Source organism: Amphimedon queenslandica, unplaced genomic scaffold, assembly GCF_000090795.2.
Source record: "Amphimedon queenslandica unplaced genomic scaffold, v1.1 AMPQUscaffold_13404, whole genome shotgun sequence".
In the NCBI taxonomy this organism is placed as follows: Eukaryota; Metazoa; Porifera; class Demospongiae; order Haplosclerida; family Niphatidae; genus Amphimedon; species Amphimedon queenslandica.
The window spans coordinates 175,350-189,796 of NW_003546360.1; the positions used below are offsets into that span (position 1 = coordinate 175,350).

At 36.9% G+C, this 14,447-nt stretch overlaps 1 protein-coding gene and 1 long non-coding RNA gene across 2 annotated transcripts; both read left to right on the forward strand.

Annotated features, from left to right (window-relative positions):
• Window positions 1-8,578: 8,578 nt before the first annotated feature.
• Window positions 8,579-11,114, forward strand: LOC109582048 (uncharacterized). Its single transcript, XM_019996609.1, has 7 exons — window positions 8,579-8,727; window positions 8,775-8,822; window positions 8,869-8,946; window positions 8,987-9,131; window positions 9,177-9,589; window positions 9,687-9,980; window positions 10,032-11,114. The coding sequence occupies exons 1-5, from the start codon at window positions 8,647-8,649 to the stop codon at window positions 9,494-9,496; spliced, it is 672 nt and encodes a 223-aa protein (XP_019852168.1). The 5' UTR covers window positions 8,579-8,646; the 3' UTR covers window positions 9,497-9,589; window positions 9,687-9,980; window positions 10,032-11,114.
• A 2,619-nt stretch (window positions 11,115-13,733) lies between these two features.
• Window positions 13,734-14,446, forward strand: LOC109582041 (uncharacterized). The gene is made up of 3 exons (XR_002184884.1): window positions 13,734-14,202; window positions 14,259-14,362; window positions 14,412-14,446. It is a non-coding gene; the product is annotated as an uncharacterized LOC109582041 (long non-coding RNA).
• Window position 14,447: the final 1 nt, after the last annotated feature.

Below are 14,447 nucleotides of genomic sequence, written 5' to 3' on the forward strand. Positions count from 1 at the left end.
GTCCTCTTCCTCTTTCTCATTTCATTTCACCGTCCATAAGATTTCTCGTCTGCACTCTGATCTTCATCAAACACCTATCTCATTGCTTCTGGACATCGCACATCAATTACAATAAAGCAGTAATATTACTAAAAAGAGAAGACATCAATAATAAAAATAGTGTTTATAAACTTGCAAAAAAGTTGTTATGAATGAGTATGGAGTGTTTTAAGTATCTCCCTCAAAGTAGATGTGCTCTGGGACCTGCCATCAGGTCCTAACGTCACACCTATGAGGACACTGCTTGTTTTATTTACTCATTGAACTTGGAAACTTGATTATTTTTAAGAAAATAATTTTAATAGCAACATAAATGTGTAAGAAAACCCCAGAAATCATTTGATGAAGACTTTCCTGAAGGGCTTTAAAGGTAACAAAGTCCTGTCATTTTAGCTTAATTAGTTGGATCACAGACGGCTACATTGACTGCAGGTCTTGATTTCTAATTTCCAAACAGAAGTAAATGGCACACTTATAAAATAGGATTAAATGCTGAATCTTAAATGATTTGACTAGAACTAGTCTTGAAGTTACAGCTGTCTGCATTCATTTATTATAACAAGTAGAACTGCAATTTCAGATTCTTGGCATGCCTAAAGAATAAAGAAAAGAATAGGGCCAAAGCTGAAGCATCACTTTATGAATACTATTGAGGTAATGGGAAAATTTTATTTTTAAGTAAGATATGATTCATCCTTATAGCCCTGTGGCTTTAATTGATGACCTGGTTAAAGCAACAGCTGGTTCCTTTGTTTCATGCCATGATGATTGGTGTATAATGATAATTTCACTGAAAATGTAAAGTTGATGGTCTTCAGAATTGGCATTGATAAAATTGCTGCGTCCCTATATTTCTTGCTCAATACAGATTATCATAATTTTATCACTTGAATCTTTTTCTTGAATAGAATTAAAACTGATTTGATAGTACAGATAGATTTGATGGAGTTTGTAGCTGAAATTCATTAAGTTTTGCAGTTTCTTCTAACAAGCTATGCACGATTATTCATTATGCCCTTGTAAAAAATCCCAGCAAGATCTTATAAGATGTTTCATGATTTCACATGACAATACAAGAAAACGCAAGATAGAAATTTTGTAAAATCTTGTCACAGAAATTCTTACTAATTCTTGCTTTAAGATTTCATAAGATTTTAAGAAGCTGTCAGATCTCCCGAGATCTAACATGACTATAATTTTTGTAAGAATTTCAAAGATCTTATGAGTAAAGGAATATGTTAGAAAATGTAAGATCATGCCTAATTAAAATCTTGAAATATCCCACATTGTGAACTTTGTAAGAACTAACATGATCTTGTTAACTTAAAATCTTATAAGATCTTACAAAATCTCATAAGTTTATGATCTTGACAAATCTGCCATGATCTTATGATACTGTAAGATCCCACATCACAGTATTTTCCTAATTAAAATCTTGAAATATCCCACATTGTGAACTTTGTAAGAACTAACATGATCTTGTTAACTTAAAATCTCATAAGGTCTTACAAAATCTCATAAGTTTATGATCTTGACAAATCTGCCATGATCTTATGATACTGTAAGATCCCACATCACAGTATTTTCCTGATGAAAATCTTGAAATATCCCACATTGTGAATTTTGTAAGAACTAACATGATCTTGTTAACTTAAAATCTTATAAGATCTTACAAAATCTCATAAGTTTATGATCTTGACAAATCTGCCATGATCTTATGATACTGTAAGATTACACATCACAGTATTTTGAGTCTTACAAGATCTTGAAAGATCTTACAAATCATGTGACGTCACAGGAAGTAGTTGACAACCCACGATAGCCTTAACAGTAATGGCAGCATATAAAGAAACTGAAGTTTTAATCACTTCAATCAAAAAATTCACATTCACATTTCACAACATTTTACACATGTATTATGCATTCATGCAATGTAAGATCTTGCCTAGATCTTACTGTTGCATTAATTTTTAAAGAGCATTGTATGCTAAAATACCATGCAAGAACTTGAAGGAATCTTGATAACAAGATCTTCCACTATCTTACATGATCCTTGTTCCAAATTCAGGACAGATCCTGTTAAGACATAGTAAGAATCTTGAAAAGATCTTGCATTTGATCTTGCAAGAACTTGAAGGAATCTTGATAGCAAGATCTTCCACTATCTTACATGATCCTTGTTCCAAATTCAGGAAAGATCCTGTTAAGACTTAGTAAGAATCTTGAAAAGATCTTGCATTTGATCTTGCAAGAACTTGAAGGAATCTTGATAGCAAGATCTTCCACTATCTTACATGATCCTTGTTCCAAATTCAGGAAAGATCTTGCGAATTATTGTCAAGATTCTTGTCATGATCTTGTAAGAAAATTAACAAGATCTTGCTGGGAATTTTTACAAGGGTGGGCAGGGGTCAGAGGGCAAGTTATGTAACAATCAGTCAGTGCCACCATATCCAGAGACATGTGCTTGGTTACTTCCTGCATAGAATGTATTAGTGTCACTGGTAATAGGGAATCTGTGAGTCTGTTACTGTCTGTCTCTAATTCTGTTCACCTGGTGTCTTTAAGCATCATAAGAGTGGCATTTCAAATAGTGGAAAAAGTTAAAAGCCACGTCACCTATTCAAAAATAGTGCTGCTAAAATATCCTGGCTGCAAGGTTTTTAAAGTCAACATGTGCGAAGTGTTTGTTCTCCTCAGCCTCTGTCACATACCTCTGATGATGTCATTAAATTTTTTTTGCAAAACTTTGGGTATTATTGCCAGGTTGAATCTGTTGTCTAACCCAATGCAAGTTACTTTGATAAAAGAAGCATTAATGATGTGCATAAACCTGGCAAAGTTGCAGCAAATATCAAAAGGTGTGGTCAATCAAGGGCGTAGGGAGAAAAAAAGGAAGGGGTAGGCTATGAGTAGAAAAGGGCGCGCAAAGCGCGCCGCCGATTTGGCCACGCCCACTTTTACGCCCGCGAAATGGGCGTGTTCTCGCAATATAGAGTTTCATTTACTCTAATATCTATGGTTCTCGCAACTGCTTCACACTCAGACTCAGATGAGGACTCAGGCAAGACTCAAGGTAGCAGGACAATCAACAAAATCATCATTTACAAGATCATATCTTCAATCTCCTCATGCTCATCTTCAGTACAAATAGTCTATATGGCTGGGGTTGACTACTTATATACTCAACTAAAATTTGCATAAAAATTCACAAAGCTTTTGTTTCTTTGCAGCTGACATTGTGATAGCTTCACTTAAAGTTAACTTTTTATAATTTTATTAAGCTAGCTAATTAATTAAGTTAATTATGTAAAGACTCCACCTTAATAAATTATAATAATTGTGCTAAAATGGCTGTTTTTCTTTTCTTTCTCCTGTCTCTGTTTGCCTGTGTCAAAAGTGACTGAGTGAGTAACTGCCAGTTGAGACAGCTACCCTAAACTTCTATAATCTTTGGTCATAAGTGACTAAGGCAGAAACTCAATATAGGTAAACTACTAAACTTCAATTCTGACTTCTGAACTTCAGGGTAGGCTATAGCCTACCCTAGCCTTATGCTAGCTACGCCCTTGCGGTCAATTACTTCAGCAAAAAGTGAAAAACACATACAGTATTTGCATCCCTCCTCTAATGATTTTCCAAGGAAAAGAATAAAGATTTAAAGGAGGGTGCCATACCTGGTACTATGTTTCGTTGCTTAGAAAGTGGGTGGATAAATCAACGATTATTTCTAGAATGGTTCAAAGTTTTCATTGACTTGCACACCCAGTACTCATAAATGAAAGAAAAACAATTTCTTGCGCTTCATTTAGCGGGGTCCCCTTTTGAGTGATGCTTTAATTGCTAATCTACACATTTGCATAGTTCACAGTAACATTAAATATTTCAGTTCACCCCAAAGTATTCATATGGTTAATTTTGCTGCTGCACTAATTTTGGCTGCAAATCTGCCATCTATGTCACTAGTATATATGTACTTTATAAACTGGTTGGTAGTGCAGATGGCACACCCTTGGGTGTTACTAGTTTAATAGTAGGCCTTGGGTTAACCCAAGGCCAACACACACACATGTACATGTATATCGAATCTACAAGGCCTGCAAAAAAAGAAAAGTGGACAAGACTAAAACTACTGAGGAGGGAGAACTGGGGACAAATTGTCTCATTTCAAGTAAAAGAAAAATTTACAGATAGCTTAATTTACCTGCTGGTAATGCAATACCCAGAATACCCAGTTTACAGGCAGGATGAGATGAAGTTTAATTTAAACTGGTTAAAGCAACTGGTATTAAGTCATTCTCAGATCAATTGTAAAACTAGGCCATGGGACTGAGATACCTTTTTTATGCACCAGTATTATTGTTTTGTTAGTAATTGTGTTTAGAAGTAAAGCAGTAAACAGCAATCTCTTAGGTCACATCACCTGGGTCAGCAAATCTTAAAGCAACCAACAACCATGGTATCGATAATTATAGCATATCTTGCTGAGTATAATCCCTGTCATCTATGTTTTCATGCATACAGTAGCAGAGAAAACAAGTAAGAAACTTCTGTTCACAAGAAATAAAGCTACTTTCCCATACGGCACTTTTTTCTAATTGTACTTTTAAAATGCTAATTGAGTCAGTAAGCAATGGTGGTAATTAAGTCAGTAAGCAATGGTGGTGAGCTTTTGATGTAGGTTTTTCCTATGGTTTTTCAGCTTGTTAAAGTAGTATGAACTTGTGAATGAACCTATAATTAATGGCCATATCATTCATGTATAATTCAGTGCCTCCAAAGCAGAATAATCCTCTCTTAGTAGATCTACTTCACAACATGCCCACAATTGACCTGGCAGCCACAAATGAGTGGCAAAAGACATGACAGCACGTGCAGGAATGGAGAGATATTTATTTGTATTACAAGAAGATGGAAATAATAGGTATTCCAGATAATCCTTATGTTAGTTCTAGGAGTGAGTCGTCCCAAATTACAATTCCCAAATACAACATATCTTATATACTCTCCAAAGGCACACACAAAAAATTAAGAGCTTACAAGTCCACAGACATATGAGCATATTTTACTGTGAGTGATGTATCAATATTAAAAGTTCAGGATCACTCTATTGTACTCTTGTCAATAATAATTTCTAAAAATAAAAAAGGCATTATAAATATGGTGTTCTTTGCTTCAAAGTAATGTGAATGCCAGTTGAAAGCTTGCATGGCTTCTTCCACAGAAGAAATAATTTCATAAGTTGGGATTGTTTCGTTATAATACTCTGTCGTGATTTCTGCTAAGGTATATACATTTTTATTATTCCATAACTGGTTTTTATAACTTTGTTCTTTAGGTACAACCATAAAGCAGGACTGCATCATACCTTTGCTTAATTTCATTATACTTATAAGTACACATTTGTTTGTGCACTTAATTGAATTGTCTGAAGCATTCATTACTGCTGTTGCTACGTTACTCAATCTTTGATTTTTTTTTTTAAATTGCCCTTCACTCGCTTAAATGCAGAATGCAAGGCTGACATTGCCTAGTGGGCTGCATATATTGTGGCATATTGGCCTGCCTGCCATTGGCCCATCTACCACCAAGGATGTATCTGGTTCTTGGGAATGTTATGTTCTGACATCGCTAGATAATTACTGGTTTCAGGTTCGGTGGCCTAGTGAATAGGCTACAGTCAACATTGCTGCAAAAGTTGTTCACCTAGTGATCTCGAATGCAATATGACAGAAATTCTTTAGTGACCTTTTGCAGTGATAACCAAGCAGTTGTGGAAGCCCTAATGAACAAATCTGCTAAGGACAAGTATTTGGTCCATCTTCTCAGATGCATGTTCTTCTTCCTTGCACAATACAACACCTCATATAGAGCTATTCATGTTGCAGGGAAGCTTAATCAAGCAGCGGATGCTTTATCAAGAAACAAACTATATGGATTTTCTGCAGGCTCCAAAGATGCCAATATCAATTTGCCATTCCCTCCATAAAACCCTGTCTTGGACATCAAGTCATTGGAAAGAGCTGTTCACAGCCTCTTTACTAGAGGTTTAGCAGATGCCTCAAAGTCATCATAATACTAAGCTCACAATTGCTTTTTATCACTCTGTACTAAACTTAATTCATCGCCTCTCCCTACATTTGGTAGAAATTTGTGTCTTTTCACTGCTTATTTCGCTAATGATGGTCTTCAAGCAAGATCAGTATCTGCTGCTGTTAGACACATGCAAATCTTTTCAGGGCTTACAAGTTCGTGCTCTATCCTCATGCCATTATGTCACAGTGCCAATCTGAGAATGTGCATGTCCCTAGCACAGCATTGGTGATGCATCAATTGAAAGGTGTTTGGTCAGGGAGCTCTCTGAAAATTTTCATTCAAACACGGTCTTTTATGTACTGCTGCTAGCACAGCTTTTTTAGGTTCTTTATCTCAGAGAATTTCTGCCAAAGTCAGCTTCTATTAAGGTTTTACTTAAGCCTAGTGTTATAATATAAATGCCAATCCAAGGCAATGTTTCTAGTGTTGAGAATGTGTGCCACTGTGAAACTATAAATTTGGTGGGATCTTTTGCAGCTGAAAAGTTCTACCCTTCGCATGTTTCAAGCATGCCCCTCACATTTTTACGGTTAGAGCAAGTTTAAGGTGGGGTTAACCATGACACACACACATTACATTATAAGTAAGTGTTGTCACACTAAGCAGCTAGATTTAATCTGGATGCACTCTGCTGCAAAGCTATCGATCTTGCTCATTGCAAACTGTCTGCTCTGAGCCTTAGAGTTTGCAGTTTAGCCAGCCTCTCATAATTATTGGATTATTTCCCCTTGTATCATGCTCCTGACTATGGTGTCCACAGAAGTGCCTACCTCTCACACTCCATCCCTCGGTCTCATTGAGTGGAGCTTTAGGTGGAATAGTTCCTACCTCAGGAGAAACTCATCACTGTGAGAGCAGGGACTTCAGGGAGTTTGTCTACAAGTTACACCAGCATCTGGTAGTGGTTCTTAAGGAGCTGAAGTGCTCACCTCTCTCATCAACAGGGCAGTTAAAGCGAGCTGAAGTGCTCACCTCTCTCATCAACAGGGCAGTTAAAGCGAGCCGAAGTGCTCACCTCTCTCATCAACAGGGCAGTTAAAGCGAGCTGAAGTGCTCACCTCTCTCATCAACAGGGCAGTTAAAGCGAGCTGAAGTGCTCACCTCTCTTATCAACAGGGCAGTTAAAGCTGGCGTAGCTCAGGCTCTCTTGGACTCCACCACTGGTCCAAGCTTCTCGGCTGGTCCAAGCTCCTCTGTAGTCTCGCTGCCCAGACCCTCCGCCTACAGTCATTGGGGTGGACAGCAGGAGGGTCTGGTACATTGCTTGATATAGTCTTGTTCTTGCGCAAAGATTCTTATGCAGCCAATCAAACTCGTTTTTCGATTCACGTGACCAAAAGTCATTCATTAGTCACATTATAACCATGGCGGCAGTTGCCCAAGGTAGTTGTTTGGATAGTTCTGTGTGTCTTGCCTATGGAGGTTTGGTGGAAAAGAGATCCAGGACACCAGCAAGTACAGTACCAGCCTTTCTAAAGGCTAACTTAAGTAAGAGATGCCGCGAAGCTAGTCACTTAGATGTGGATCTTGATGAAGTCGTTCAAGTTTCTTTTGTGTGTCGCTGTTGCTTCAGCAAGTGCATGAAGCACCAAGAAAAGGATCATAATCTTCATGAAGCAACAGCCAAGGCCATGGATTATATTGGTCGCTTTGAATATCAGCCGTAAGAATTAAAAGTCACAATTTTTGTTTATATTAGTTTGCACATACAATGTAGTATTACAACTGACCCTGTCACTCCTACGACTATCCCTGTCACTTCTACTAATTCTCACAAGAGACTTCAGGCCTCCAACTTAGAGTCCTTGACCTCATCATCTAAAAAGAGTTGTATTGACACTGGATCACCCCCTATTGTTGTAAGTAGCATATTTTGAGTAACTAGAATTTACTGTCGCACACAAATTTAGGTAGGTATTGGTTACAATAGTGGCTTGAAGTCCTATCCTCTGAATACACCCAAGAGGAAAAGTTTTATTCGTACAATTAGTAGGTGTCAAAACTCAGCAAAGAGTATAGCACGTGTAGCCTTGAAAGATCCTGATGTAATAAAATACTTGGCTGCTGGATTAGGAAGACAATCTAAATTTGAAGTTAAGAGCTTGTGCTCAGAGCGTGTTGACTCTATCCAAAGATCATCTGATAGTGATGATATTGTCAATTTTCCATGGGCTACCATTATTAAAGAACCCAAAGAACACTGCCCTCTACTGTTCAAATTTATGTATGCTGCCACAACCACAAGGAACATAAGGTATGCTCCTCAGGTTTTAAATATTGATCTCCACTTATCATTAGGCCAAACCGTTCAAAGTTTATCTGTGTGCCTTTTGTGTAACTTTCATTTCAAGCACATGTCTCTATTTCAAAAGTTGATATCGTGTATTCTGTATTCTGGACATTGTGGTGCTATTACTTGTTATATTTGAATGTTACTGTTAGATATACATGTAGGTTTATACTCGACTTAATAAACTGTTCTTATGCCTGAGTAAGAACTCACTTTATAATATGACGGAAAACCTTGGTAAAAAGCATGATGCTGAAGTTATGGATTGGAAGGAAAAGCTGCTGAAACATCTGCCTACACAGGTACATAATGATATCATGAATTGTACCTTTTATTATGATTTTAATAGACTGAATCATATCGGAATCATATATTTTTTGATAGTGATAAAACAGAGGTAATATTAAATGCATGTAGCATTGTTTTTATTCTTTATTGTTTAGGATACCGACGTTTTGGAAGAGGGTAGCGAGAATTATGATGAGAAACCTAATTTGTGTACTGATGCACTGAATTCAGAAGTAAAGTATTTCACTGTTGATTTTTAAACATTTTTTCCAGGAAATGAATGATTGTCAAGTCCCTGCTGGTGCTACAGTTCATATTGCAAGTGATATACATGTACATGAACCAGATGAACAATCTCAGCCTTCTCATAATTCTACTCCTGTTCCACCTTCTTTTTCGAACCTAACTGTTGTCTCAAGTAAACTTAAAAACTTTAAAAACTGATTTATAATTGTACTAATAGATATGTGCCTTGACATAAATGTAGAGTCTGGTTTATGTAAAGATAACATCTGGACTGGTTTCAAAGTTGTAGGGGACAATTTAGACATTACTGTTCACCCCAGAAATCAACGTACAGATGTCAAAGCAAAATCACTTCACTTTTTTCAGTGTTTCACTGTAAAGGATTGCATTGATCTTACCCTTGCTTCAGAGTCTCCAAATCCCCTTTTGCACAAGAGAATCTCAGAGTTACCACTAGACACCTTGCTCCCATCACTTTCTGATGACCAAGCCATGGTGCATAATACGTCAGTCATAATTGGTCGAATATTGACTTGAAATTTATCATACTTTGGTCAAACCTTTGATGGTGTCGTTGAGAAGCACATAGAACACATACATTATAAGGAAATGTCCTCACAATCAGACACGGTAAGTATGCTGTGGTATAATTATTGCTATTGCTGCTTGTAGGAATGAAAATTGTATCTCCATGTTTTAAATGCACATTTGTTTCAATGTCTCATAGGTGCCCTTAGGTGTAATATTAAAGAACGAAAATGTCATTGAAGAGATGATTGAAGTGCTTTTAAAACTACAGTCATATGTACCAACACAACACCATACCGATACTGATCAACTGAACCAGCAGGAAGTTAATCGTGACATTATTCACAAGTTATTGTTTGGTGGTGACCAGTTGACTAGAAAGAGGGTTCAGTCAGCTACTGAAGGGTGAAGAAATAGCATTGATCCTGCTACAAGGTTAGATCGTGCTGTGCCCGTATGTGAAGATTGGCATGCTAAAAAGATTTTCTTTGAGGTGAGAAATTTTGTTATTAAATCATTAATGGGCCGCTCATTGTATTATTAGCTGATATGGGCATGGCTGTATGATACCAAGAGTTTCCTTGATAAAGGAACACTTTGTCAACTCAGAAACCTCATAAATAGAAGGAACATCTCTGCAAAGGCAGCCAAAGACTTCAATGCATGTGACGATTTTTTTATTTCTGTTGTCGAAAGCCATATAGTTGTGGCTACAATGAGTTTTCTCAAAATGAAATCTGTAACAGATAATCCTGTACATCAGCTGCTAAGTGCAAATTTAGCCTGGAATGTGATGAGCAGCATAGTAAAGCGTTACATCAAGTATCAAAGGAAATATGTTTGGCTTATGTTGACATTTTAGCTCATTTTGATCAATATAATGTTAAAGGAGACGGGGTGATGTCTTATGCTGTTCAGATTTTATCGCAGGGACTATTATGCTTGGAATTTTCTGAGGGCATAAGGGAAGGTGATGGAGATAGAATGCTTCCTTAATATTTGTTGATAGATTTTAAAGTGAGAAGAAGAAAGAATTATTCAATAGAGGCATTGAATCTCCTAGCTCAGTATCATTTTTTTTCTCCCACAAAGACAAGCAGAGCAGCTGAAATTGTCACGTTGCATCAACATTCATGGGTTGCCAGGAAGAAACATTCCATGTGATTTGTTCATGGAACATCTGAACAGGATATGTAAAGAGGCTGTCTTGACTTTGGGTGCCAACAAAACTCCAAATGCATTGCAATGAGTTGATCGTTGTTTACTCAGAAACTACAATCAAGACACAAATGTTTCCTACATATCATGCTATCACACTACCCCAAAAGACAATGATGAGAGGAAATTTATAATTAAAGAGTTGCTGGAGGCAGCTGTATTTTCATATAAGGATAAACGGTCTCATAGCTGTCTTAAAGATATCAAAATAAACGTAACCGCATCAACAAAACACAATGAGAAGTTCCTCAAATGAATGAAGAAGCAACTTTGTATCATTCAGAAGTTCTACCTTTAATAATTATTTTATTTACAAAATTTGATTAAAAAAGAGGAATAAATGAATAATTGCATTGCAATAATTCAATGTACTGCTTACATTTACATTTAGCAATACATATATCACAGCACTTGCAGCTTTTGTTTACAAATGACGTGTTTTCAAAATCTTGAAAGAGCAGCTTACACCTGCACAAATGGTTATTTTCTGTGTAGTTTATCATATCCCGATCACAATTATCTAACAGTTGTTTTGAATGTAACATCACAGCATAACAGTCCATGGTACCTCTACCAGCACCAGCACGTCCCACCTGTTGGATATAGGCTTCAGTATCACATGGTACACCATAATGAATTACAAGACGTACATGCCAAATGCTTCTGCAGGTCCAAGCTCCTCTGCAACTCAGCTGCTACCCATGTGCTTTCAGCAGAGCCTCCATATTACACCTTTTTCGAAAATGCGTGTTGACCTTGCCACACAGGTATATTTTAGCAGGCTTATTATGGCTTCATTAAACAATTGCACTCGAAAAATAATATTGTGTAATTTGCATTTATGTATTATCAGTAGCTGCTGTATATCCGTTGGCAAGGCTCTTCAACTCACTGGAGGACCGGAGGCAGAAGAGTTTGTAATGCTTTTTGATAAGTTTTTTGATATAATGAATGTTGCCAGCTTCATACATGTACATGGAACAAAAGTTCATAAACCATTCTCTTACCCTTATCGTCATAAAGATGACCACAGATTGAAAGTAAAGACATTAATGATTATTCTTTGCTTTGATTTAAATCTTAACGTTTATTACAGTAGTTAAAGTCAGAGTTTCTCCCATATTTAAAAATTTGGGAGAACAGTGTTCACGCAAGAACAGGATAAACACCTGCTGAAAAGAAAAGAATGTTGTTAAGCACTAAAACTCTCCAAGGCATAAATAGAACTGGTAGGCAGCTACAATGACATTTCAATATTACATATTGCTTGCTTTATGTAGCAATGGCTTTCGTAGATTTCATTGAGGAAATTTTATCTATGCAAGATGTCAATGACAATAAATTAGCCTTTTAAAGTAATAACCTGTACCAAGACCCACTGGAAAACTTCTTTGGATGCCAGAGGCAACGTGGTGGCACTAGTGAAACCCTAGTCTCCATGAATTTTACAACAACACACAAGTTTTAAAAGTTGTTGATTCATTCAGCCATGGCCCCATTAAAGGTAACTGCAGAGGAGTGAAATCAACAGGAATATCTGAAGTTGATAGTTTACCTCTCCCAAAAAGACCAGGAAAATTAGGAATGCATTATAACTAAAAATATACTGTACATAATGACAAGTACTCTTGATAATAATGCATAAGACTTTTATTTAATACTCAGATCTACTATGATTCACTTATTATATTAAAATACATCAATCACAGTCAATTTAATACATGATTATAGTCTATTACATAAAGGTTTATATTTTTGTAGTGTCTGTTTCTTTTCCTACTTGTACAGTTCGAGAAACCAACTAACATGTGAAAAGCCACGAGTAGTTATCCAGTGTTCTGTTAACAACTTTAACAATTCACAGATACATTGGCTTCCCAATCAATAGACCACCCAGAGTGAGAATTGCTTACGTATGACGACATTAGATTAGAACAACATACAATAGTAGGCGTGGCCGTGCGCTGTCCACCATTTTGGTTGGCAACATTGCCTACAATGGATGCTTGATATGAATAAAAGTATCCCTACTCTTCCAATCCAGCAGCAAATTGAGGGATCCTTTCAAGCTACCAGAAGAAGAGTGGTTAGATGACCCTAGCATGTGGCCTCCTATTGAGTTTGGCCAAATACACACTTACTTAATTGAATCTCCTGGTCAGTTCATTAAGGAATTACAAGAGTCTACTGTCATACAATTATTACATCAGGTAAGTTCTTAGTTATTGTCCTGTTTTAGAACTGCTTTTCATATTCAGTGGTTGGGTCCAAACAGTGTTTATGTTCAGTATTCCTGATACAAGTAATTGTATCTTGAAGGCCAAAGTGAAGCCATCACAGAGGCTAAGTGATAAGCCTCATGAAGCTTGGGTAGGCATGGCAAAGAGAGATGGAGACGTACTTTGTGCCCATTGTACTTGTATGGCAGGGTGAGTTTATACTTGTACCGTACAAGTGGTTTTTTTGAGGGAATTATATTTCGCAAAATCTGCTAAAATTCGAATTTGTGGATTTTATTTATGTGAATCAGGAGGGAATCCGCAAAATTTGCAAAATTTGCAACCCTCGAAAAAACCACTTGTATGGTATTGTGTTTCAAGATGATTATATTGTATCACTCTAGCTGTGGTGAGACGTGTTCACATGTTGCATCAATTTTATTTAAAGTAGAAGCATATCATAGACTTGAAATTGCTAAGCAGACCTGCACTTCACTTCCTTGTGTTTGGAACCAGGCGTCTACGAAAAACGTAAGTCTTTTATTCAGTTGTGACAAGACTGAATGTTGACATTCACTTATATAGATTCAACCATCTCGTATTCACGACATATATTTCTTGAAGCCAAATCTGAAGACAAATTGAAGAAACAACAGCAGATTAAAGAGAGAGCACGACTAAGCCCAGACAGGCAAAAGTTGGATACAAATACGTTGTTCAGAGCAATAAATGCTTGTTCGTCTAAATGCTCTATTTTCACAGTTCTTCCAGGTTACGGCGGTATGGTAGAGGACCGTTTATCTACAACTGATGACGTTAATCTACCTAAGCAATTGTACCACCTATACAAGCCTGACTATGCCGCATTGTCGTCAAGTGAACTGGATCAATTAGTTACGGATACTTTCTCTAATATTATGATTACTACTAAAGAAGCTGACTATCTGGAGAAGTCGACTAGGAATCAAGGAAATTCTTAGGTGTGGTTAGAACACAGGAGAGGACTGATCACAGCTTCTCACTTCCACTCAGTATTGCACTAGTCAGGCGTGGCCTGACCCTTGCACGGAGAGGAGGGTCAGGAACACCGTGTACATCAATCTTGTTCTCTGCTGCAAGATTTCTGCAGTGACAAGAGTATTACGTCATTTCCTTTTAATTAACTTTAATAATATAGCAAACCATTAATTAAACAGTTCAAGTCTTCAAGATGGATCTAGATACTAAGATAGATGATGCTGCTACATATTTTGGAATAACTTTCAAGGAAGAGCAACGGTAGGCTATTAAATATTTTCTTAGTGGGAAGGATACATTTGTGATTCTTCCTACAGGCTTTGGAAAGTCTCTCTGCTATCAGTGTCTTCCAATTGTTATTGGTTCTGAGTCTCCTATCATCATTGTTGTGTCTCCTTTGATTGCTCTTATCAAAGATCAAGTACAGAAATGTATATTTAGCATAATATTTTGTTTTGATTAATTTGTAGGTACAAGCTCTTAGATCCAGAGGCATTAAGGCAGGG